The sequence below is a fragment of the Plutella xylostella genome, chromosome 15 (genome assembly GCF_932276165.1).
Source record: "Plutella xylostella chromosome 15, ilPluXylo3.1, whole genome shotgun sequence".
NCBI classification, from domain to species: domain Eukaryota; kingdom Metazoa; phylum Arthropoda; class Insecta; order Lepidoptera; family Plutellidae; genus Plutella; species Plutella xylostella.
The window spans coordinates 6,832,355-6,856,972 of record NC_063995.1 but is presented as its reverse complement, the minus strand read 5'-3'; the positions used below and the strand labels follow the sequence as shown (position 1 = coordinate 6,856,972).

The 24,618-nt window shown below is 37.7% G+C and overlaps 2 protein-coding genes across 3 annotated transcripts; both read right to left on the bottom strand.

Annotated features, from left to right (window-relative positions):
• Window positions 1-1,091: 1,091 nt before the first annotated feature.
• LOC105381103 (protein takeout) lies at window positions 1,092-12,857 on the bottom strand. 2 transcript variants are annotated; one of them, XM_048626119.1, is made up of 7 exons: window positions 12,583-12,857; window positions 7,444-7,562; window positions 6,383-6,504; window positions 4,138-4,159; window positions 3,467-3,578; window positions 2,526-2,675; window positions 1,092-2,180 (listed from the first exon to the last, which is right to left on the bottom strand). In XM_048626119.1, exons 1-7 carry the CDS (start codon window positions 12,647-12,649, stop codon window positions 2,029-2,031), a joined length of 744 nt encoding a protein of 247 aa, XP_048482076.1. In that variant the 5' UTR covers window positions 12,650-12,857; the 3' UTR covers window positions 1,092-2,028. The 2 variants fall into 2 exon arrangements, with proteins under 2 accessions (XP_048482076.1, XP_011549055.3); XM_011550753.3 differs by lacking the exon at window positions 3,467-3,578 and having other exon boundaries at window positions 4,026-4,159; window positions 12,583-12,852.
• Window positions 12,858-13,887: 1,030 nt separating this feature from the next.
• Window positions 13,888-16,335, bottom strand: LOC105381105. Its single transcript, XM_011550754.3, has 3 exons — window positions 16,210-16,335; window positions 15,457-15,716; window positions 13,888-15,044 (listed from the first exon to the last, which is right to left on the bottom strand). The coding sequence occupies exons 1-3, from the start codon at window positions 16,268-16,270 to the stop codon at window positions 13,983-13,985; spliced, it is 1,383 nt and encodes a 460-aa protein (XP_011549056.1). The 5' UTR covers window positions 16,271-16,335; the 3' UTR covers window positions 13,888-13,982.
• Window positions 16,336-24,618: the final 8,283 nt, after the last annotated feature.

Genomic DNA, 24,618 nt, shown 5'->3' with positions numbered 1-24,618 from the left:
GAAAGGAACCTAGCTATCATGAATGTTCAAAACAGGAATAAGTAGGTACCTACCTAGTAGGAAAGTATGAGTAACTTGAGGACTATATATATAATATAAGGTTTAACGCTTGTTATAATATGGTGACGTTTACAACACTCTACATTGGTAGGTACTTACCGAAACATGGCTGAAACCGAATACGGGGTGGAATATGTGAAATACTTTCATTACGGGGCGAACTTTCGGCTAAAATAAAGAACAACTGTTTCCACCGTTGTCGCGAATTTCAGCAAAGAATAGGTGATGACGATGAGGATATGATTTTTCAAAATATGTCATCTTTTGGGTTATAATAATAGCAATGTATTTCTTCCTATGTTTCCATCAAGTGAAATGCCAATAGTAACGAGCATACATCATTTGATTTTATGCAATGTATGCAATAGTCCATCGGTTTATGATTGCGTATGTTATGCAACAGTCACATCTATGGGCCGCACATTGTGATGGTCGCTGGTCTTCCAACTCTCACGTAATGTGGGTCAATTGCTCTTCTACAGTGTTCATATAGGTAGAGTCGGCAGACAGACGTGATGGTGGCCTACAGCTATAACTGTGTGCTAGAAAGGTTGGCTAGTTTTCAATAAACCAATGAGATCAAAGCATACCATTATTCTTCTTCTTACGTAGCAATGCTTATTTTTTATACGTTTTGATAGTACTTTTTATGAAATAAGCTAGCTTGTTGCTTGGGACTTCATAGTTCTCCGAAGGTTCATATCAGAATTAAATTTAAATGTCTGTGAGAGTTCGGAGCCCCTGGACAGTCAGCGACTGCCGCTATTCTGAGACGCTAAGTGCCAATTTCTCCATAGTCGGTTATCTAACCGACAGGGATTGATTTATAAATTAAACGTCATCTCCATATAAAATTCATGACAGATGTGTCAAAAGTCAACCACTACTCCCTGGTTATGCTCTAACCGACTATGGAGAAATTGGCACTAATCGTTCCACCTCGGTCACAAACTCTAAATGCGCTCTAGCGCCTCGTGTTTGTCCACGATATGCTAAGAAGACGAAGAAGGACAATAAAAAAACACTGTATGTACTTTTTTGTATGTTTTTATAAAATTATAAATATATTTTACAAAAAAGTATACTTATAACTACAACTTTCTAAAGAATAAGTACCTACTTAAAAACCAATGTCGTCTTATACTTATTGTACATATTTGTTACCCAAACCTAATGGGCGTTAACTATAATGTTGTACAATTTTGAACCTACAAATAAATAAATTAATGTCTTTGTTAGCAGAGAAAAATCTGGCGGAACTTATTCATTTTGTTTTATTGAGGCTTATTTTTAGGCTAGCAACCCAACCTGGAGTCATTTAAGTAACTTTTAACTTAAAATAAATTATAAAAAGCTCAAAACGCAGTAAGTAAGCTTTCCTTTTTAATCCTTAGACTATGTATGAAATTTACTTAAATTTTATCCCTGCCTTGAAAATCTTCTTCGGAACTCGTGCCTTATAATCATAGACTAATTATGGTTAACCAATGAATTATGTTAAACTTTTCTAGCTAAACTCAAGACCCTTCAGAGAACTGAGTTTCGAGCTTTTTACAATGCCTACGTATGTACTTCATACAGTCACGAGCAATGAAAAGTTTCCACCTGTCATTGCCTATCCATATGTCACTGAAACTTTTTTATTCCTCGTGAGTGTACTTTCTTAGTCTAATGCGTAGTTTCACCATAGTCTGTTAGATCATTAACACCCCTGTTACATTGTAGTGTCATCAATTAATTATACGTCATCTCCTCATTAAATTCTTGACAGATGTGTCAAAAGTCAGCAACTAATCCCTTGTTATGATCTAACCGAGTATGGAGAAACTGGTGCTAAGAGCGTTTGTCCACCGCACACCCGTCACGTCGTCGTCAAGTCATATTAAACTCGGCCTGAAATAATCTGCTTCTCGCGACGTGACGGTGACGTCATGCGGTGGACCAACGTCCTAGGTCTAAGACCTAAATCTAGTCAGTGATCCACTCGTCTAGAGGGATGGTGTCGAGGATGCGCTCCAGGAAGCGGGACATCTTCTCCGCCAGGTCGCGCTTCAAGTCCGGCTTCATCTCCTTCAACAACTCCTGCGCGTTCGTGTTGATGAACAGGTTCAGGGCTGCTTCTGTTGGGGATAGAAGGGAGACGGATGTTCAGATTGAGGAATGTTGCATATTTAACTGGACATGTTGTGGAAGCGATGGTAATTTTGTGATTTTTATTCAATTGTAGAGGTACCGATACTTAAGGGCTTTTAAAATGCATATAGCTCGTGTACACTATCACGTCATTCCACCATCTTTTATGCTCAGACTTGGGGTTAGCCATTTTAGCGCAGCAAGGCTGATAAAATCTATGTATCCTAAGAAATGTGAATCATAATACACGAAATTATCATTATTGAAGATGATACACTCAGTGAACCTACATTTTTATATTTCCCATACAAAATGACAATGTCAGAACTTACGTAGAACAGCGTTTCCGTTGTGCAAGTTCTCGACTCCCATCTGTATGTCCTTGACGCTGAAGTCCAGTTTCAGTTGCTCCAGCTTCAGGAACGTGCGGCCGTCGCGCTCGTACGGGGAACCTCTGAAGTACACCTTCGCTTTCACACCGTCTGCAATACCACGGAAACAGAGAATCAGTGTGATTGTTAATAATTTCTTGAGGGCTCTACTGGACCGATGACGAGAAAAGCTGAAGAGAGGGTGTTCTGACACTTATTCTAGGCCACTCCGAACCGATGTCAAGAAATTTACGATGGTTGCTGAAAATGATGATGATATTTGTGGCCACTGATAATAACTTTGGATTTGAATCTGGGAAGTCAGCAGTCGGTATCGCTATGTCAGTCTAGTATGTAGACTGTAGCAAAGCTCTCGCTCTCAGGCTGATGATGAGAATAAATAATATAGTGCTCACGTATCACGGTAGCGATCCCCCCTGCACGAAGAACAATAAGAAAAACCAGAGCTGGACTAGGGTTTATCATCGAAATCATCGTAGTGAAAATCAGCTCCGCTCCGACTGCCACTTCGAATTCCCGAAATAAGATTTTTAGAATGACCCCCTGAGTCAGTTCTTTTCGGCTTAGTATACCACTTTTGCAACACCCTGTGCATACTGTCCTGAGCATATTATTGTTATTTATTTAAGTGGAAGTCAATAAGTCTACAGGATTCCCCCCAGTAGTCGCCGCCCCCAGAGGCGCGGACTAGCAGCAGCACTCTGGAACTGGTCCGACCTTCAATAGCCCCGTATCCACCTGTCGCACGCCTTTGCTAGAACGCGATCCAATGCTCGGTTTGTATAAAAGTACCCTCGTCAATACAAACCGAGCATTGGATCGCGTTCTAGCAAACCCGAGGGGTAGATATAGGGCTAATACAGTAGTGCATGTGTCCATACCGTATTCCCCCCAGTAGTCGCCGCCTCCAGAGGCGCGGACCAGCAGCAGCACGCCCGAGGAGCGGTAGCGGGCGCGCGCGCTGATGTGCGGCCCGAACAGCGTCAGCTGGAACTGGTCCGACCTTCAATAGCCGCGTATCCACCTGTCGCACGCCTCGACGAGGCATGCCTCGGGTTTGATAGAACGCGTTTGTATAATAATACGCCGAGGCGTGCGACTGGTGGATACGGGGCTAATAGAGTATTGCATCCATACCGTATTCTCCCCAGTAGTCGCCGCCTCCTGAGGCCCGCACCAGCAGCAGAACTCCCGAGGAGCGGTAGCGGGTGCGCGCGCTGATGTGCGGCCCGAACAGCGTCAGTTGGAACTGGTGCGTCTCCAGGTCCGACCTTCAATAGCCCCGTATCCACCTGTCACATGCTCCGGCGAGGCATGCCTCGGGTTTGCTATAACGCGATCCAATGCTCGGTTTGTATTGTCATCACCGAGGGAACTTTAATACGCCGAGGCGTGCGACAGGTGGATACGGGGCTAATAGAGTAGTGCACATGTCCGTACCGTATTCTCCCCAGTAGTCGCCGCCCCCAGAGGCGCGCACCAGCAGCAGGACTCCCGAGGAGCGGTAGCGGGCGCGCGCGCTGATGTGCGGCCCGAACAGCGTCAGCTGGAACTGGTGCGTCTCCAGGTCCGACCTGGAAGGAGGGTGGTGGGTTAGTGCTGGAGGTAAGTGAATTTAATTAAATGTACACTCACGAGCATATAAAAAGTTTCAGTGACAATAGCAACTAATTACTTTGGGAATAAGGTGACGCCGTCAATATTGAGTTACATTTTACATCACATCAAATTAAAACCTACTAAAAACGTAAATATTTTTAACAAATTAAAAAAAAAAACAAAAACAAAATAGGAGTTCATTAATTTGATGTCGAAATCTAAGTGGAACTTTTTTATTACTCGTGAGTGTGTATGTTACGGTAATCGCCTGAAGGGGGTTCAAAGGCCTGAGAAGATAAGCAGGACTTACTGTGACATCTACACAGTTTCGTATATTTTTATGTGAACATATCTAACTTCACTAAAGTCAAAAACACCCGATGGTGTATGGTGATAAGAGGCCATTCTTGAACGGTTGAGCCTTTTTTATCAAAAGCTAAATAAATAACATCCTATCGCACGATTCAACTGCTTATATAGGCACAGACATTTGCGTTGAACTTATAAAACCTAAATTTTGCTGACGGGATTTCCAGAGATGAGTGTTTATAGCGTAGGCTGTGTGACTGTTTGTTTCTACAATCAAAGTTTTCTCTGTATTATAGAGAGTTGTGGTTTTGTGGTACTTTTATCTTAGGAGTAATTTACGGTTAATTTTAGAGAAAGGACTATTACGAAAATATAAACGTGACTTAAATTAAAATGCAAAAGACGTTTGAAATTCTCTCACATTGCCTTGTTAGGTATGACTAGGTAACCTACTACTGAAATAGGTTGATGGTGTTGAACTCTGAAGACTGTATTAAATATACCATACTTCCTACATATAGGTACATATTTGAGTATTGTGACAGTGTTCAGCATTACTTTTGTTCAATACAGTGATGACTTCATGTCAAAGTTTTAAACCTTTGTCGCTAAGACCATGATCCTAAATGGCAATTGGCCATACATCATACACACACATTGTCCAGAGCCTGGTCATATTGTTATGCACTTTCGGACAAAGAAAAGATGTGTCATTTGAAACGTGGAGAGAATAAATTAAAGTTGCAAACAAAAAGGCATTACTATATATTTACTACATACCAAATTAAGCGTTAGCTGTATTCACCATGTAACGGAAGAAACAGAAAGGCAAATTATACATAGGTAAAATCATATACCTATAGCATCATATAAAAACAGTAATAAATTTTCAAAATTATTAAAAATACGAAGGTATACATTTTATTGGATTGTGGTTCATTTTATATTCCATAGAAACAACAACTAAATTCTTAGGAAGATATTTTAATGAGGTAGGTAGAGTCATTTAAAAGCCATAATTACCAAATTAATGTGCTTTGCGTACCTAATGTGCGTTGAATTTTTATGATAAATACGTCGATTTGTTCTTATTATAAATGAATTGAACCTAAATTATAATCACCACTTCGTAAAATAGTAAACGAGTGTTATTAGCGTAATGTATCCTAGTTATTAGTATGATGATGATGATAGGTATAGGAATAGGAATACGACGACATTCAGGTAGATTCTTCGATGAACAATGCCCAGGTATAGATTCCGATTTTATTATGAGTTTATTTGATCATTGCCTAATCTAATCTGCTACGAAGTACCTACATAAATTCTGATGACTCTAACTTTGCAACGAAAATATGTGAGTTTAAAAAAAATCTTTAACCCTAAGTGAATGAAGAATAGTACGGTAGGTACTTTTTTATTTATTTTATTGCACAAAATACAATCAGGTTTCTCTTTTAAATCTAGCTCTACCATAGGTACTTTACTTTTTGTGGTCACTCGCGAGGCAACACAGCACGTATCATACCTTACAGGTTGCCTGTAAGAGATGACTCTTAGCGATAAGGCCGCCTATTCTTCATTATTTCTAGTTTATAAGTACGTATTTTTTGTATGTTTAACTATTTGTGGTGACCAATTATGATGAATATTCCTTTAACTCTACGAGGAGCATAGGGCCTCCACAGTTCTTCTCCAGACGTTCCTGTCCTAGAGAGTTACTCTATACTGACGATCGAGAGCTGTCGCGAAATCGGCACGTTTAATACAACGAGATAGAGTCGTGGCTCGCGTAGCAGCGCTCTGAAACTTCGTATAACGTCTTATAGAGTGACCCCTCTGGGCTGGTGCCCAATTAGCTATTCTATCCTACACTCCGTGGTCCTCACCTGACGTTGGTGATGGTCATGTTGGAGGCGCCGGTGGCGTGGATGTCCTTGAAGCTGGCGCGGTACCCGTCCGGCCCGCCGCCCAGCGCGATCGACAGCTCGTCGATGACTATGGGTTCCGCCTGGAATGGTTTAACAGGTTGGTGAAAATATATATACAAAAACATAGTAATAGGTAGTCGAAAATGGCCTGAACTGCTTTGAGAAAAGGATGGTATGCCGCTGCCGTGCCGTGTTTTTGCTTAGGTACTACTTATCGAAAAAAGGCACAATCAAAGATTTGGTTTGGTTCAAATCCGGTGATCATTCTTACGATGGTTAACATGATATAAATAATTATGCACTTTGCTTGACATGTATACCTATCCTTCTTCGGATGGATGATGAATTGATGAACTACTAAGTTCAACCAGGTTAATCCAAACAAGATGGTCACATCCGATGCTCTACAATTCTAAATGCAAAGAACCGTAAATCTGTCAACACCGGATATAAGGTGATTTTTTTATTTGTTTTGATGGTTTTGCAAGTCAGCCTAGGAATCAGAAGTGTGGATTTATTTGTATAAACTATACAAATACATATACCTATGTCTTAATTAAAGATATCTAGATAATTCATGTATAAGATGAATTATAAATTATCTAACATAAACACAAGGGCAAGGTTCTTTGAATGAAGAACTTTGATTGTATGAATATGAAAATATTCTCAAGGTGACGATGGTAATTAGCGATGTCGCATAACACAAACTTCCTTCAAATTTTGAAGGTCAATTAATTTTAAGACCTTCTTTGGTATCTTCCTGGTGAATCGCAATGTTATGGAAGTTCTAGAAACTTGAGAAAAAATAAGCAGTTTTTCCTTATCAATATTTTAACCTTAGAAAAATAAAAAAAACGTTAATGTAATTTAATATTAATTTCGTTAGTCACCTAGTATTAGGTAGGTATGTTCATCTAAATGAAGACCAGGAAACCTCTCTAAACAATCCAAAAAGTGGGTCTTAATTGCAACACACTAACAAAACAGTAATTTAAACTTTTATTTAAAATATTTACCTCCTCAATGCCGAAATCTGGTGCTCCTCCCTTCAGGTACTCTGCCAGGGAGTTGAAGCTGTGCAGCAGACAGATGTCCACGTTGGGGTCCTGCTTGGAGCATGGTCCTCCGAACCGACCTGTCAGGATTAATATGAATGTTTATACTATTGGCTTTCATTCTGGTCAATATCAGGTCTGTTACTAGATGTTTCATGGGGGTAAAGGCGGCGAATTGGAGTCGATTCGGAAGGTCCTCATTTTCTTTCTTAGTGTTTCTGTGACGTATTCTGCTAGTCTTGTCTAGAGGTTATCTCTTTGTATTTGGATTTGCCGGGCAGATAAACGTCTATCGCTGACTGCCCAGGGCACGCTGATCATAATAATAATAATAAAGTATAAGGCACATTAATTGATACTTCACGAGGCTCCTTTCATGCATCTTAGGCTCGTCACTCAAACTTATAAATATCCGTATCTATATCTAACGTTGATAAGTGAGTTACAAGAGCAGCTATAATTCTCCTTCAGTACTTATGTACTTATAGCAAACTACTTTCATTTTCATCCATTCCGAATAAAACCAAAACAATTCTCCACATTCTTCCCATGTCTCTGTGTCTAACTCTTCATACACTTTCCTCTATGCACTACCGTTGTGAGAACTTATTAGTATGCAGAGTCTGTATTGACTAACGGTAGTGACCGGCTGTTATGGCCGAAGGCATTGACAGTATGAATGCGATGTGACAATGACGGTAGAATTTAATCGGTGGCTTTCGAAGAATGTGTATTTTCTTGCCTCCAGCCATTGTTTAGTCTTTGTTTAGTGAATGCAACGTAGGGCCATTGACATGAGTGGTGTTGAGTGCCGGTGACTTATTGTTTAGTTTCCTAGTTTGACAAAAGGACAAGTAAGATACGTTACAAATGTCTCTAATTACCTACCTACGCAATTTCATGGTGAAAGTATTTTTTTTAAATACTTTTAGGTTACTTCTGAACAATCTTAGCGTGGAACTCCCTTTGGCCCGCTGCCTGCGCTTACGATTTATATCCTCTATATAGGAAGTTCGGTAGTGATTGTTGTGAGAAAATTGACTTTAGCGGCGGTCCTTGGGGAAGGCCAATCATTATTGCTTGTTAATTTAAAGTATGAAAAGTATGTATACATACAATACAATACAATACAATACAATACTCTTTATTTGCACCAAAATAGAACAACATACAAAATAAAGACTTAAAAATAAAAACAGTACAAAAAGGCGGCCTTATTGCTTATAGCAATCTCTACCAGACAACCTTTGGATGGAAGAGAGTTATAAAAAAATAGAAATAGAATGAGAGGTAGCTGAGGTGCAAGTGTATAATACACTAATTAAACACTACATACACTAAATACATAAATATAGCAAGAAAATAAATAAATAAATAAATACATAATATATATTATTATATTTATTATACATATACTTACATACAATAATACATAATGATATACAGCAATTATATATTCAACTAAGGCAGTGAATTTAGGTAGTGCCTCTTAACCCTTTCTTTGAAGGAAGCTGCAGAAGGTGCACGTCTTATGTCCTCAGGAAGAGCATTCCAGAGCAGTACAGCTGTCACTGTGAAAGAATCGCCGAAATCGGAATTTTTCTATGAATCAAATAAGTACCTACTTACTCGTATATGTAGAATCACTTCGATATTTTATAAAAGTTCAGGAATATCAGTGACTGCCAGTAGAAAGTGTTTTGTTTGAATCCGAACCGTCTATAAAAACGATATCAAATCTAGGTTCTTATAGCCGACTTATTCATGGCCAGTTTTACTAAAATAAAATTAAGAAAAAGAAGCTTAGAACCAGTTAGCAAACCGAACACCGATTTAAAAATGGAATGGCTGAGCCTGCAGCTGCAGCGGGCATTCACCCCTGATCAAGGACCTCACATGCAATTGCGTCTGAATGAGTACTTATTTAGTTTTTTTTTTTTGTGGAAGAAGGAGCATAATTCCGAGTAAGTACTTAAAGACTAACCTTGAGTAAATAATGTCATTGATGGATGTTGTAGAATAGACATAATATAGGTACTCTATCTATGAAATATTTTAAAAATTGTAGTAACTCTCGATATTGTACAGGGGAATTTCTAGAATATAAGCTACTACCGATATAGGTCAGAACTTTTAATTCATATTACCAATATATTTTAAAAAAGCTTAAGTATACCTATAGATTTGTTGGATAATTAAACAATAATTTAGTAAGTACCTACCTCATAAAAATACTGTAAAACCCATGAAGCGATATTTTTATCTATTTCTAGCCGTATAATCACATTTTATAAAATGTATTTAATTACTGGTCTATAATGGCTATGTATTTAGGGCGCTAACTCCTAAGAGAAGGTTATTCGTAACGTGTTATTTAATGCCTGTTTATGTTCTAGACTTTTCTGTTTTAGTACATTCAAGGATTCAAGAAAATAGGATTTTTCTTGACTCATATGTTTTTCATATAATAGTATGTAACCTTTGAGTTGACCTCATGCATATATATAGAGAATGATATGATTATGTTTTTCTGGCCAAATTTCGCCCAATCTCCCGATTCCTACAGCAGGAATGGATGTGATGCTCAAACACACGAGACAGAGGACCAACACTACTGAAGATTAGTAATTATACATAAGAAAATTTACCATTTGAAATGTAAATTGTACCTTTCAGTTTCTTAAAATATAAGTTACGATGAGTGTAAATATGTGTAACGTTCGGTCCATCATTCAGAATTCTCGAATATTTAAGTAGGATAAGTAATATTATCCCTGGCGATACAAAGAGGAAACGCAGCCAGCATTATGGGTACCTTTGGGTGGGGTGCACCCCACCCAAATGTAATAGAAGAGCGCCACCAACATTTGTAAATATATACATCTAGTTAAATATAAGTTTTCTATTATTAGTTTATTTAATACTATTATGTATCTGTTAATATTACCTATAAATATTAAAATATCACAGAGTATCCAGTAGGATAATATAATCTGAATAATATAGCTACTCATATCTCGCGTGCTTGGAGCCTCCTATACTAGTGAACACGGGTAGGTCTAGAAATCAACCATGTAATTACTGTATTATTGCTACTTGAAGGATTTATCCAGGATGCACTGCCATATTATCTAACTAAAATGCTAGTTAGTCTTGCATACTTATAACTGATAGATTGATGTAATAATACATTTAGTTGCATGCACGACACGAATTCGACTAGTAGTCTATCCCCTTATTCATAGAGAAGTTACAGAACGTTTTAACTAATAAACTGTTTTGTCCCTCTCTGTCAAAGAACAAATTGTTCTTTGTCGGAGAGGGACAAAACAGTTTATTAGTTAAAACGTCTTGTAACTTTTCTATGAATAAGGGGGTATGTATTTATTGAATTTATACCTATTAGTAGAATTCTAATAGGCCTGTTACGTAAATTTTTATTAATAATGTAGTACGCTTTGTTAATAAGATAAAAATATTATGAAACTCATTGAGTATTATACTTACTTACTTGATTTTTTTGTATACTTAAGTGTAAAATAACAAAGTCATATTAAGTTGTAAATATTGTGTGACTTCAGTCCTTCGATCTGAATGAAAACGAGGGAACTCCCTGTCGTAACATAACATTTTATATCTTATACATAATTTCCACGATGGAACATATATTTCAGTTAATTTTCTTTCAGTGAGGAATTCGACTTATGCATGTTTATTATTTTACATTTAGGATGGATGCGATAACCATAAGTACCTTGTATCAAATCAGTCCCATCATGTCCAATTCATATCATGTACAGTCACATTCATACTAGAGAATATGAAAAACACGGATACAAAAAATTACAAGTTTCTTTTGTAGAATCTAGAGAAAAGTTGACAATGGCCACATGTCATTATCTAACACTTTTTCCTGGCTTTCTTCACTGCTGATGACTCGACAGATTTATGTAAGAAATAATCGCACCCCGGGTAAACGCATCTGCTGCCGTGTATTGTGAAATGTCCTACTAATTAACTAGAGCAACAGATGTGTTATTCCCATCAGTATGAAAGCATCTCTGGTTTTAAGGAAAAGCAGCAAATGTATCATATCTGTGAGTAATTTTGGCTGTAGCATTTAAAATACATCGTACCAAAGCTTGGTTAATTTTTCAGTTAGTTTATATCAATAAAATCATCATAATTATGTTTTTTGTCCTGTGGTTAAATATGTTGGTAGTACAATGCTCATCATAATATTATTATTAATAATACCAAGACTTGTAACAAATATTGTACTACTGTTTGTTGATCATAAAATAATGAAAAAAAAGATTGGATTTTTCTAAATACTGATGAATTTAATTAGTTAGGCATCATTAAAATTTGCTACTTTAACCTTAGATTGAGGTTGCATTTTTAAGAACACTTAGTTTAATGAGCAATGCAATTATAAAGATCTAACACCTACGTAGTATACATAGATCGTAAGAATGTTATATTTTTAACTTGCAGTTACAGATATAAGGTAAGGTACTGTTGATGCTCCTTTTGTGCACCTTATGTTACATTACATTAGATGTGTGAATATCACTGTGATAACCATAGGTATATGTATATGTTCTAGAGAATCTACACAAAACATATTATATCTAACAGCTCTAACAGTACCTAATAGTGTAATATTTAACACATCAAAGAAAAATAAACTAAGGACGAATGTAGTGAAAGTGACTGCTTTCACACTTAGCGACCATACACAACATCTTACATTACATAGGTTAGGTCGGTATGTAGACTACCTATAGGTTCTATGTACTCTTGACTTAAATAGGTGGCAAATCCGGAAATTTAGAGTAGTTTGTGTACATACTTACATATATTTTTTAGATATTATTATTCGCTAGTTATTAAATTAATTTCACTTATCGTTGTAACGTAGATTAAGATGAAAGAGAGTTTTCTCGAAGAGTTCAACAGTAATGCCTATTGGGTAGAGTAGTTAGTTAAGTACCTATCAATATTAGGATACCTAAGTATAATAACAATAATAGTGCATAATTTTATATATTTTTAGCTCTGACCGGCTACTTTCTTCCATCTAATTTATAGACTCACCTGTGCTGGATGAGCTCGAAGCTATGACAGCAGCGAAAAACAAAAACACCACTTGGATATTTTCCATTTTGTTTCAAAATTCTACGAAAAACACACGAAAAAGTCAACAGGGCGCTATTACGCGCTCTTTTCGAAAATCGTTATTTTTAATTATTTTTTTAATAGTTTTTTTTCTGGCGGGCAATGGGTGCTCCGCTCACAGCCAGTGCCGCAGCAATGGTGATCAGCCCGCGGCGACCGAGCAAGAATACTCCCCTTTCCCACCGCGTATATGTTACGTTGACCGCTAACGACTGGCTTCATCTATACGCCATTGAATGCTAATACAGCAGCTAGTACAACAATAAAACAAGAAAAATTGATGTCCTTCGAAATATGGAAAAACTGACCGCCAATGTTTTGGACATAACAAGGAGGTTGAGTATAAGGAAGTCACTCGTGTTCTTTTAGTTATTCTTTGGAAGGTTACAGCTTTCTGTTCAATAAGTTTCCGTTATAAACACCAGTTATTTTAACACCGGTTATTAAATAGTTCATCAATTGTGTCGCCTTTCACTAATTAATAAGTAACTAGGTACTTAATCAAATAATACTTTTGTTTCTAGAATACATTTATAATAAGTACCTACATTTATAAACAACTTGATTGTCACTGGATCGCTATTCGCTACCTATTTTGGGGCGAATTTTATTTAGGTAAGTACATTTTGCTTTAGGTAGGTTTTCTTTGGTTCATGAATAATTAAGTCGATAAGTTATAAAAACCACTCAAAATCTAAATAAAAACAAAATTCAACATTTCTCGTAGATTAATGTGGCCTAGAGCTAAAGGTTTTGGCATCCGACTTTGTGGAAATAAACTCGCATCGATATCCGATCTTCTTTCGATCGGGGTTACCGTTATCAACCGGTTGCGTACTCCAGTTTTTATTACAATTCGACTGCTCTACAGGTTTTGAAAACAAAAATAAAATAAAAAGCACAAGTATCTTCTTTGTCACCTGCACATGATGATGCTCTCTGCTTTAACAAAAGAAGATACAGTTTTTGAACGGAATTGAAATTCGGTATTTAAACAGTTATGTCTTGCTTGTTACTGAAATTGAAGTAATACTGACCCTTACTTTTTAGTCATTTTAGTTTGTATGTACTCAGTTAGTTGAACTATTCCCGTTGGACAGCCTACGTTGTTGTAAACATAAACTTTTGGTTGTTCATGAACATTATGCGACGTGTGTTTAAAAATAGATATGTGATAAATAATTAAGAACTTGCTAGAAATAAGTCAAACGAAAAACAAGCGCACCGGTTCGAACATAATAAGCTTTATTTGCATACCTAATCATAAACCTAATAAATAAATGTTGATTTAACTTAAGTATTCGTCAACTAAGTAATTCTTAGAAGTTGAAAAAATCATCTACGTTGTACTCTTCGGCGGCGTCGACCGGCAGATCCTTCAGTGAGGACAGCTTGAACCCCTGCTCCTGCAGCAGGTCGGCCTTGGGCATCAGCTCCTCCTTGATGATCTCCTCCACGTTGATCTTGTTCAGCTCCTGCTGCACCTTCTCCTTCACTGGGCCTTCAACCGCATCCATTATCTGGTACCTCAACAGATTCGGCAGTACATTGACCACGAACTCAATGACGTAGTCGAGGGTCCCGGCTCCGTCGCAGCGCACCTGGATGTTGCCCACCTCCAGGTCCAGGTCGCGGAACTGCGGCCGCTTCCTCGTGTCCAGCGGCTGCGCCAGCACCAGCCGCGCGCTCATGTACTCCACCGAGAAGGACGCGCTCCCCGCCCGCGACAGCAGACCACTCACAGCTGAGATATCCCACTGCGTCATACCCTGCAGCTTCTGCGTTCCAATTTCGAAATCAGCAATAGCCGTATTGTTCTCCATCTTCAGCGTGATGTTGCCGACTCTATGGAAAGAGGATATCCCCGTGAGCCAGGTGTTGCTCAGCGCGACGTCAAATATACTAACGCTCGTGTTGTAATCCTTGACCTTGTAGGGATCCCACTTCATCTCCTCGACCTTCCTGCGCGTGTCGGCTATGACCATATCGAGCGGCGAGATAGAGTTAGGGAACTGCATATCACCGGCGACTTCATCAAGCTTGGTGTTAATCTCTGTCCTTATCTTGGTGTAGGCCTCCTTGAGGATGAAGGGTTTAATTGAGTCGAAGAGGAAGGTGCCAATAGTGTTGACCATGCCCTGGAACATGCTGCCGAAGAAGCCGAGGTTCTCGAAGTTCATGTCGATCTTGTCGAAGTTGATGTCCATGACGATGTCCTGCGCGCGCAGGTGTCCGTCGCGGGCCACGCCCAGGTTGGCCCGCGCGGTGACCCGCAGCCCCGACAGGTCCACGGTGAAGGGGCCCGAGGAGCGGCTCAGCCACGTCGACATGGTGTAGTTGCCGCGCACCTGCAGCTTGTCGATCAACATGGCCGCGTGCACCTGGAATGGTAAGAATATTATGTAGGTTATGTATCTAAAAATATATAGATTTGTAGAGGTATTTAAATTTACCCTATGTATGTAAGATGCCAAAAAATTATTAGTTTTCCAGAATGCGTTAACTAAATAGGTAGGTACGGTTTATTAATTGTATTATGCTTTGTGTCATAATTACGAGTATTAAAGCAGATAATACCTATTAGTTAATACATTATTATTCAAGGTTCAATAAAAATCTGGGTTAAGAATTAACTGTAGGTTATCTATTTTAACGTCTACACGTTTTAACGTCTACATTCTTCTTCGTCACCAATTTTTTTTATAGTGTCAAGATAATAGCACTACTGCAGGTTATTTTCTGCCTGCCTTTCTGACAGAGAAGACTTTGTAAAAAAAATATCTTTTAACTCACCTCCATATCCCCAACCTCAGCATCAATGTAAATAATCTTGAACTTGCTGATCCCATAGACTGCCATATTCTTGAAGTTCATAGTGGTCACACTAAAGGACTGCTTGGTGTCGGGCACGGGGTAGGGATCGGGGATGTTGGCCCCGGGCAGCCCCACCGGGTCGGGGCTCTTGAAGTGCTCCAGCACTTGGAGTATCTGCTCGCTGAGCTTCTGCTCCCCTTCTTTGAGCTGTTTGGCTTCGTGCGCTTCTGGCTCGTCATCTGTGGATGTTTGGAAGAGGTTGGTTGGTGGAAAAGTTTATTGGTCATATAGGTCTGTATTAAACAGCGTTGTAGCACCTAGTCCTAGCGGCATTTGTCGTATACACTACCAGTGTAGGCCGAGAGTAAAATAGAACAACCCTCCCGTTTTTTTCACAATATTGATCATCGATATTATGTTCAATGTTTAAAAAACATCAGATCCATTGATCTGTAAAATATCCGTCTGTCTGGCAGTATATCATGGGTGGTGTAGACGATTGTATTGTATACTTTTACAATAGATCTAAAATACTCAAGTCTACAACAGTCATGAATGAAAATAGTGGCTGTAGTAAGCCATCAATCAACGATAAAATGACAAATGACGACACAAAGACAACACAAAGTTCAAGTTTAGCATCAACCGTTTTAAATAAAACCAATTTGTGGTACCAAAACAAAAACCACCAAAAACTATTTTGAAAATCGAACACTTTGATTTGGAACTAACCTTTTTCTTGCCCTAAAACACTGGCCGCGAAGACACAACACACTATGAAATGAGTCCACATCTTCCTTCACATGTCAGTAATTGACTGAATACTATCCCAAGGGGTCACGACTTATCATCGCATTCGTCATATTCCTTATCTATAGGGAGATCGCATTCAATTCAACATCAGTGTTCCGTTATGAGGGAATTAGGTTCAAAATACGTTAATTAGGTTATTTGTCTCGTTTGCTGTTATTGTTTTGGCGACACCCTTTTTAGATCTGTATTGTTATTAGAACATTTTGATATTTTTTTGCTAATCCCAAGTATTATCCTCAATATTCATTAAGAGACAGGTAAGAAAATGGTAAGAACCTAATTACTTAGGAAATAACAATTTTATTAGGAGCTGCTGCTGTGCCAAACTGTGCTAAGCTCGTATTTATAGTTTTTATGAGATAATTAGTCTATTCATTACTTAGTTATTGAAACCGTATAGATTAGAACTAAAAAATTATAACATTCTTTATATTGGGAGAAGCTCTCTGGATAAAAAACAGAAACATATAATAGTTACTCTTACAAAATAATGTAGCGGTATTCGCATGATTTTGCATGTTACTTATGGTTTTCTTACAAGGCGTATTGGAAATCATCGTGTGGTACTATACTAATGCGGATTCAGATTAGTCGGAAAACCCAACTTTGAAAGCAATACTCACTTTGTAAATTTCATACTATTCTTAAATAATACCATGACATGCTTACGTAAGCCAGAATTCATTTTTTCAGTCATTAATTGAAGGAAATACCTACTTGAAAATAAACATATAGGTAAGTATAATACTTACTTACGCACGTAAGCAAGGAGGATAAACGAATATCTTAGCAGGGAATCCCAGCTTCATCTCCAGCAATAAAACCTCATCATTCGTTTTTTTCTCTTATTTACAACCGGTCGACATTTTTTTTTCTTAATTCAACGGTGATCTACTTACTTCTCGAATCCATGGTCATCCACGAACAAGGGTAGTCAATAAAGCTACGTAAGAGCTTAGACTAAAGTATACAGGGTGTTGCAGAAAGGGTACAGTTAGCCGAAAGTGGGAAGCCAGCGTGTCATCAGTTCATCAGTTGTTCAGTAGTAATTTTAAGTTTATGTATGTATTTGTGTATGTATGTAATTATGTATCATGTATATAATTATTTACATTGTATAGGTATAGTTATATTAATATTTTGGTCAGGTACTCAATTTAGACCATCTTCTATCGTAAGCACTATCAATCACTTTTTCAACATCACCAAAGGTTAACTGGTAGAAAATGCTGCTAGCATTAAGTTCGCCTTTGTACCAATTTACTTTGTGCAATAAAAAAAAATCAGAACAAATTGTTTTCTGTAGCCACATGATTTCCACTATGGAAAATAATTATTAAAAGTGTTTCAGGGTGTCGTTCAGTACATTACAATAATATAACAATATTGATATTCTCTTGTTCAAGGACAAACTAATAATCGGTTATAAAATATGCACAAACAAACCTACTGAGCATATTTGTTTATGGTTGTTTGTTGCGAATACACTGTTTGATCTTTAAATGAATACTTTAAACAGGAAGTAGACATTATGGTCACTGGTACGCAGATATCTGACCCCTCGCTCATGCACGAGTTTTATTGTCCCTAAATATAAGAGTGTTTTCCATTTTACACTTGAATTTTTTAATACTTAGTAAAGATTGTTGGATTCATGTAGCTTGATCAATTTATGTGTCATTGCTGTCATTTGCTATTTTATAGGTAGATAGCTATTTTATTATAGAAATTCTGTAATAAAGACAATGGATAATTCTCGAATATTTATGTTTTTCTCCATTGTTGATCATACTTAGTATTATACGGCGAAATAAAATAAGTTTTTGAGAGAGTCGTGATTCGGCTTGCTTTGCTACTTGTACAACACCCTGTATACTTATCGACCGAAATCACACGTACACTGGGCAGTCAGATTATGTGCATACATACGTAAAACTTTCACCACAATGATAAACCCTAGAGACCCTAGTCAAGCTCTATAGTGCTTACCATCGGCAAAGGATTAACGATTACTTAAATATTTTTTTGCTGACTGTACAGCTATTTCTAGTCATAGTAGGTATTTAAACTGAATGTAGCTCTATCTGGCGTAGCATCTTTGTAGCTCGTAGACTCGAAGCAAATAATGATCAATAATACACAAATACTCGTACAGCAGTAGTTGCGCTGCATTCATAGCTCACAAGATGGTTATGGCACATGTCCAATAGATGGCGCGAAAAGAACAAATAAAATTATGCCTTTAAAAGCAAGAAAACTGTCTAGAGCAGCTATACTCAAACTGCGGCCCGCGGGCCGCATGTGGCCCGCCGGGCCTTTATCAGTGGCCCGCGTGCCATGAGAGATAATAGAGAATATACATGATGTGTAAAAAGTATCGGGATTATATCCATAAAACAAAAAATGATTGTTATTTATCCAAATTTATTTTATCACCTTCAAAGTTTGCTCCTTCAAAAAGGATACACATACCTATGCCAACGTCCAATTATCCAATCATCACAAAAAAAATTTAAACGCTCTTTTCAGAGTTGTGTTTAGTACTCGCGGCGATTTTTCCTTATTGTCTTATAACGATTGAAAACATATATTATTATTTTGTATTTTTATATATTATATTATTTTAATTGTATACCTATTATAGTTATGTATCCTTTGTATAAATTTATATAAGTATTAGAATGTATTTTTATTATATATATTTAGATAATTATTAAGTGACGTTTTTAGTTCTTTCATCTTTCATGTTTATTTATTTTTTTGCACATCTTTGTACCAGTTTTCCTGTACCTCCTGCAGGTTGGCTGGTAGAAAATGCTCTTAGCATTAAGCCCACCTTTTGTACATTTATTTTATATTTGTGCAATAAAGAATTAAATAAATAAAACAGTGCCTCGAAGTGGTAATTTTAGTTTAGGAAAAAAAGAAGCCAGAGCCGTGAGCTGCAGCCATATCTGGTGAATATGGTGGATTGGATGCCCATGAATATGGTTTGTTCAGTGTTTGCTCAAAAATTCATTTACAATTATGATTATTGTGCGAAAGGCGCGATATCGTGGTGCATAATCGTTTCTCGATTTTTTTCCACACATCTTCGTCGAATTTGCTGTATTAAATTCTACATAACCCGCAAATAATATTATTTTCCTACCTTTTGACTTTCTAGCAAGAATTCCGAATGCACAAAATCACGATAGTCAAAAAAACAGTCTGAGAGTCTGAGAATGACTTTAACTAACGACCGATAGAAGACAAAAAGTAAAATTCGCCGCGAGTAGGTACTGGAAATGTAACACAACTCAGGAAACAGCGTTTAAAAAAAATGTGATGGCGTACAGTACAACTACCTATAAAGTTCTGAAAACGGGAGTGGATTATAACTAATTGTTTAAGACCGTATTTAATCGATCCATTATATTTATTTTAGGACAAATGCGTTAAAAAGCCATTATCAATCGGTATTTTATTTTTAAAATGTATGTAAATGTAAATAAATAACTGAAAATTATAAAAAGTCTTCACAAAATTAATTCAAAATCTTAGCATTTTTTTGTTTTATTGATCTAATCCCGATACTTTTTGCACAGAGTAGTATATGCATGTGTTTTTTTAACACTATTACTCGATAGTTTACATCGCTTTATAATGGTAAAAAAATATATTTTGCTTGCGGCCCGCGACACCATGACTTAATCGTGTTTGTGGCCCTTATATAAAAAAGGTTGAGTACCAATGGTCTAGAGGGTCTAATACAGGTTTGTTAGATTGTCGGAAACTATAAAAGTTTACGTTTTCGTGCCTCTAGCAGAAACTATCATGCAACTTTTGACAGATAATGTATGCAGATGACAGAAAAAAACGTAAACTTTTATAGTTTTAAAAAATTACAAAACCTGTACCTACTAGACGTACAGATAGCAAAGTTAGACCCATGGATTACGGACATAGAACACAAGCAATGATCGGTGGTAGCTCACTCGGGTAAGCGCCCGCTTCTCACGCCAGAGATGCGGGTTCGAATCCCGGCGCTGACATGTACCAATGAGTTCTTTTAACTTAAGTACTACAATGTATACCATCGCTCTTACGGTGAAGGAAAACATCGTGAGGAAACCTGCATATCTAGATCTAGCACATCTAGATATGTGAACCCACCAACCCGCAGTGGACCAGCGTGGTGGGGAAATGGTCCAAGCTTAGGAAGGCAGTTTAGACCTTGGGGATATGCACAACGGTTCCATTCGAGAGAGCCAGGTGCAGGTACTTACACCTCCACAGAGAATAGAATAGAATAGAATAGAATAGAGGGTGACTCAGGGGGTCCTAGTAAAAACTTTTTCTCTACGACTTTTGAAAATTCGCGAAAAATTCATTATCCATGGAAACTTTGAAGGTACCTAAATACGTGCCTTTTTTAGTATAGAAAAGAAAAAAAAAACCTGTAAGTACTTTGAGGTTGGGTTGTTCATCATCAACAAAATTTAACCACCACGTATTGTCATTGAAAAACTTACCTAAATAGTCTACTTACCTAAATGTTATAATAACTATTTAACCCTAGAGTGCTCGCGCTATGAGCATTTTGCCGCCCTCAGCAAATAATGTTTATTATTTTGTGAACTATACACTCCTCAAGGTCCAGCGTCCATATAGCTGCCCTCTCGGTCTTCTCCTACATGTTACGTAAATTTGGAGAAATTCAGTGCACAGGTTACAGCAGGAAGAGAGAATTGAAGAGAGTGTGTCGCACGCGGCGGCAAAATGCTCACTGCGCGAGCACTCGCGTCAGTGAAATTAAAGTTATTTTTTTTACAATTGTTATGAAATATTGTTAGTTTTTCAGTGTTTTTTGGTAATAATAATGTAAATTAGATTTAGGTATGTGTCTATTTCAGTTTACATTCGATTTACGATATAATTTTGTTAATTTACTAACAAGTTAATTTTACGAAGAATTTACCTGGAAAAATAGCTCTGCCTATAACTACACCACGTATAACAATAGAATCTTACATATGGACAGTACATAAGTGTTTTTTATTGGTCCGGTGGTACAAATCTCCCGTTTTGTACCACCGGACCAACAAAAAACACCCTAAAGAAGAGAGGGTACATGCCTATAACTATGTCCATATAAGAAAAATAGCAGGTCAAAAAAGGGTGCAATACATGAAGAAAGTTAATGTGCAACGAACACTTTGTGTTCATGTTTCAGTACTGTGTTGCTAAAATAAATGCTGTAGATGACGATAACATCTAATTTTTTTAATAATTTTGAGATTTGTTGATTTTGTGTGGCTTAAGACAAATTTATACCTAAAAGATCAAAAATTTTCCCAAAGCATGAACGATAGCTCATATATTGAACAATTATAATATAAAAACTATAAATATTACTTTTTCTAATACCATATGATTCATTTTATTCAAATTATATGCATTTATAAGTTTTCGTAATTATTAAGTGTCCAAAAAATACATTTTAATATGTGCGGCAAAATGCCGTCACGCGAGCACTCGCGTCACAAAAAATGGCGCGACTACTCTAGGGTTAAATTGAAATAAAAAAAAAACTATAATACACAACGATTTTATTATCATACCGTTACAATATTGATGGCTAATTCCATGAATATTTATTTTTGTTGTTTGCATAAACATGGTAATTCGTCAATTAAACTGTGCACGAATTTAATTTCCTCAACAATTTACCCACAATATTATCAGATACGGCCTTTAAAATGTAATAAAAATATATCCAAGTACCTACCTAACTATGTTGTTGATTTTACAAAATTTTAGGAACCGTATTTTTTGTTGTCACAATTTTATTCCTAAAGTTACCCTTTTTTGAGTTTAAACAAAAGATGTTAGGTATGTTCGTGATTTCTGCACTACAGTATACGCTAGAAATGAAGATAAACATTGATTCATTTTATTCGATCTAAAAACTTGTACTATACTATCATAAAAATATTAAACCATGTTTAACAGGAATTTCACATATTATTGAATTAAATTTCCGAAAGAAATGCACGTTGAATCTGTGTAATAAATAATTATACAATTTATGTATTATTTTTACAAACTTGTAAACCTTCACTGATTCTTGTGAGGTATGTGACTGCTGTGCGAAAGTAAATTACCTTCCGAATTGTTTATGTTTTTTTACCTGCATCAGTACTTACTTGGAGTAAGTATTGTATACATATTTAATCTAAGAGATGACCGCTGGGGTTGTCGCCGCTTCAGAACAACGGAACATGGAAAGGAGGATGTACAATTTAACATCGCAAGGGCGTGTCCAAGGGTTCCTCCAGGCTTTTAAAGCAGCTGCCTCAAGCCTTATAGGAAAACCACAGAGGACACCCGAGAGGCGCCAAATCTCCAGAGAACCTAAAACTGGAAAAATGCTTGCCCAGAGGAAAATTACTCGAGCGGATATGGGCCAGGTGGTCCCACCGAAGCTGAAAACAGCTACCACCTCAAACGACCATCTAGAGAATGCCGCCATCGAATTTATGGCAATTACAACCGCCACAAAGCAGGTAAATCTCTTGTCCTGCAAAACGATCATGCAGACCTACAGGCAAGAGAACGAAAGCCGGCTAAAAGTTTTACTCGAGGAGGCCGAAGCCTGCATATACGATAACAGTAGTTGCCAAGTCCTCAGAGGCAAAATGACTGGAGCGTATATGGCGGCTTATAGCGAGGAATGCGGATTCGTGCCCTGGGAACGCAACATCCCGAAACTCACTCTCCCACACAACAACCAAATGGTGGTCGTAGCTCAGTGTACCAGGATTATGCTAGAGGACAAAATCCTAGCAAAAGCGGAAACCATTAACGCTACCTGGAATAGCTGGACGATGCCCACCATCGCTTGGGTGAACGGGGTACCTGGATGTGGGAAGACAACCTGGGTGGTAAATAACTTCGATGTGAGCAAAGACACCATTATCACCACGACAACTGAGGCGGCCGTCGATATACGAAACAGGCTAGCGCATAGGATCGGGGACATGGTTAGAACTAGGGTACGTACGATGGCATCAGTCCTAGTAAACGGCTTTAGAGAACATGTCGGATGCCAACGCCTGATAATTTACGAGGCCCTGATGAACCATTTCGGGGCAATCGTAATTGCCGCCCGCCTGTCCCGTGCCAGTGATATTGCTCTAATCGGAGACATCAACCAGCTACCGTACATAGACAGAGAGAACCTATTCGAACTAAGGTACAGTCGCCCAACACTGGTAGCAAACATCACCCAGAAGCTGTTGTGCTCATACAGAAACCCCATGGATGTTGCATACGCCCTAAGAGAAGTATACTCAGGTATATACGCAGCCACAACGCGTATCCAATCCCTGCAGCTGAAAAGGTTTACAGACGCAGCAATTCCAAAATCCCAAACCAACACTCTATTCCTGACGCATACACAGGAAGAAAAAGAGACCCTGACCAGCCAAGGGTTTGGAGAAGGAACGGGATCACGCGTCTTAACCATACACGAAGCACAGGGATTGACGTACGAATCCGTCATTATCATAAAAACAAAAGATAAAATAAAGTTGCACGATAGCATACCTCACGCAGTAGTGGCGCTGTCGAGGCACACCTCCGCCTGCACCTACTATGCGGATGACACCGAGGACGCTATCGGCAACCTCGCTAAAACGGCAATAACAGCACCGAAGAAACGGATCCTCGAGTACAACCTAAAGATGGCAATAAAAAATCGGGACAAAGAGGTCGTTGCCCAGCAATCAAGGCTTTTGGCAACGCAAAATGGAGCGGAATAGGAGAATTTTGATTTTAATTTTATATTGACGGCCAAACCGTATTGCATGTATTTTATAGTTTTGTTATGTATAGTATATAGCATGTATTGTATAGTTTTGATATGTAGGTATTGTATAGTATATCATGAATTAATATTATCTGTATAAGAACTAACCAATAAAATTAAGATAGTTTTAAGAACACTGTCACACATTAACACCAGGCAAAACAACAGCGATGACAAAAGGAGTGTGTGGCCACTGACAGGCGTCTGTTAAGTTCTCTGAAGACAGCTGACACTGGCCCTACCCTTCAAATGTTTGTTGCCATTACAATTGTAAGTGTGACTGTGTGAAACAAAGAAAAAAAAAAAAAAAAAAAAAACAAGAAATGCACAACTGGGGGTTTTTAGTCGGTTAAAGGCCGACACTACCTGGGTCCCCTTCCCAGGTGTCTGTGTAGATTTTCCTCCAGGAGTGCAAAAAAAAAAATTATTAATAATATATAGGTATATATATATATAAAAGATAAAATATATATATT

Coding starts and splice junctions, on each gene's coding strand:
- LOC105381105 (XM_011550754.3), bottom strand. CDS start 16,270: ATGTGGACTCATTTCATAGTGTGTTGTGTCTTCGCGGCCAGTGTTTTA. Junction 15,717..16,209: donor TGTTTTAGGGCAAGAAAAAG/GTTAGTTCCAAA, acceptor AAACATCCACAG/ATGACGAGCCAGAAGCGCAC. Junction 15,045..15,456: donor CTGAGGTTGGGGATATGGAG/GTGAGTTAAAAG, acceptor TTACCATTCCAG/GTGCACGCGGCCATGTTGAT.
- LOC105381103 (XM_048626119.1), bottom strand. CDS start 12,649: ATGGAAAATATCCAAGTGGTGTTTTTGTTTTTCGCTGCTGTCATAGCT. Junction 7,563..12,582: donor TTCGAGCTCATCCAGCACAG/GTGAGTCTATAA, acceptor TAATCCTGACAG/GTCGGTTCGGAGGACCATGC. Junction 2,676..3,466: donor CGACTACTGGGGGGAATACG/GTATGGACACAT, acceptor GTGGTATTGCAG/ACGGTGTGAAAGCGAAGGTG.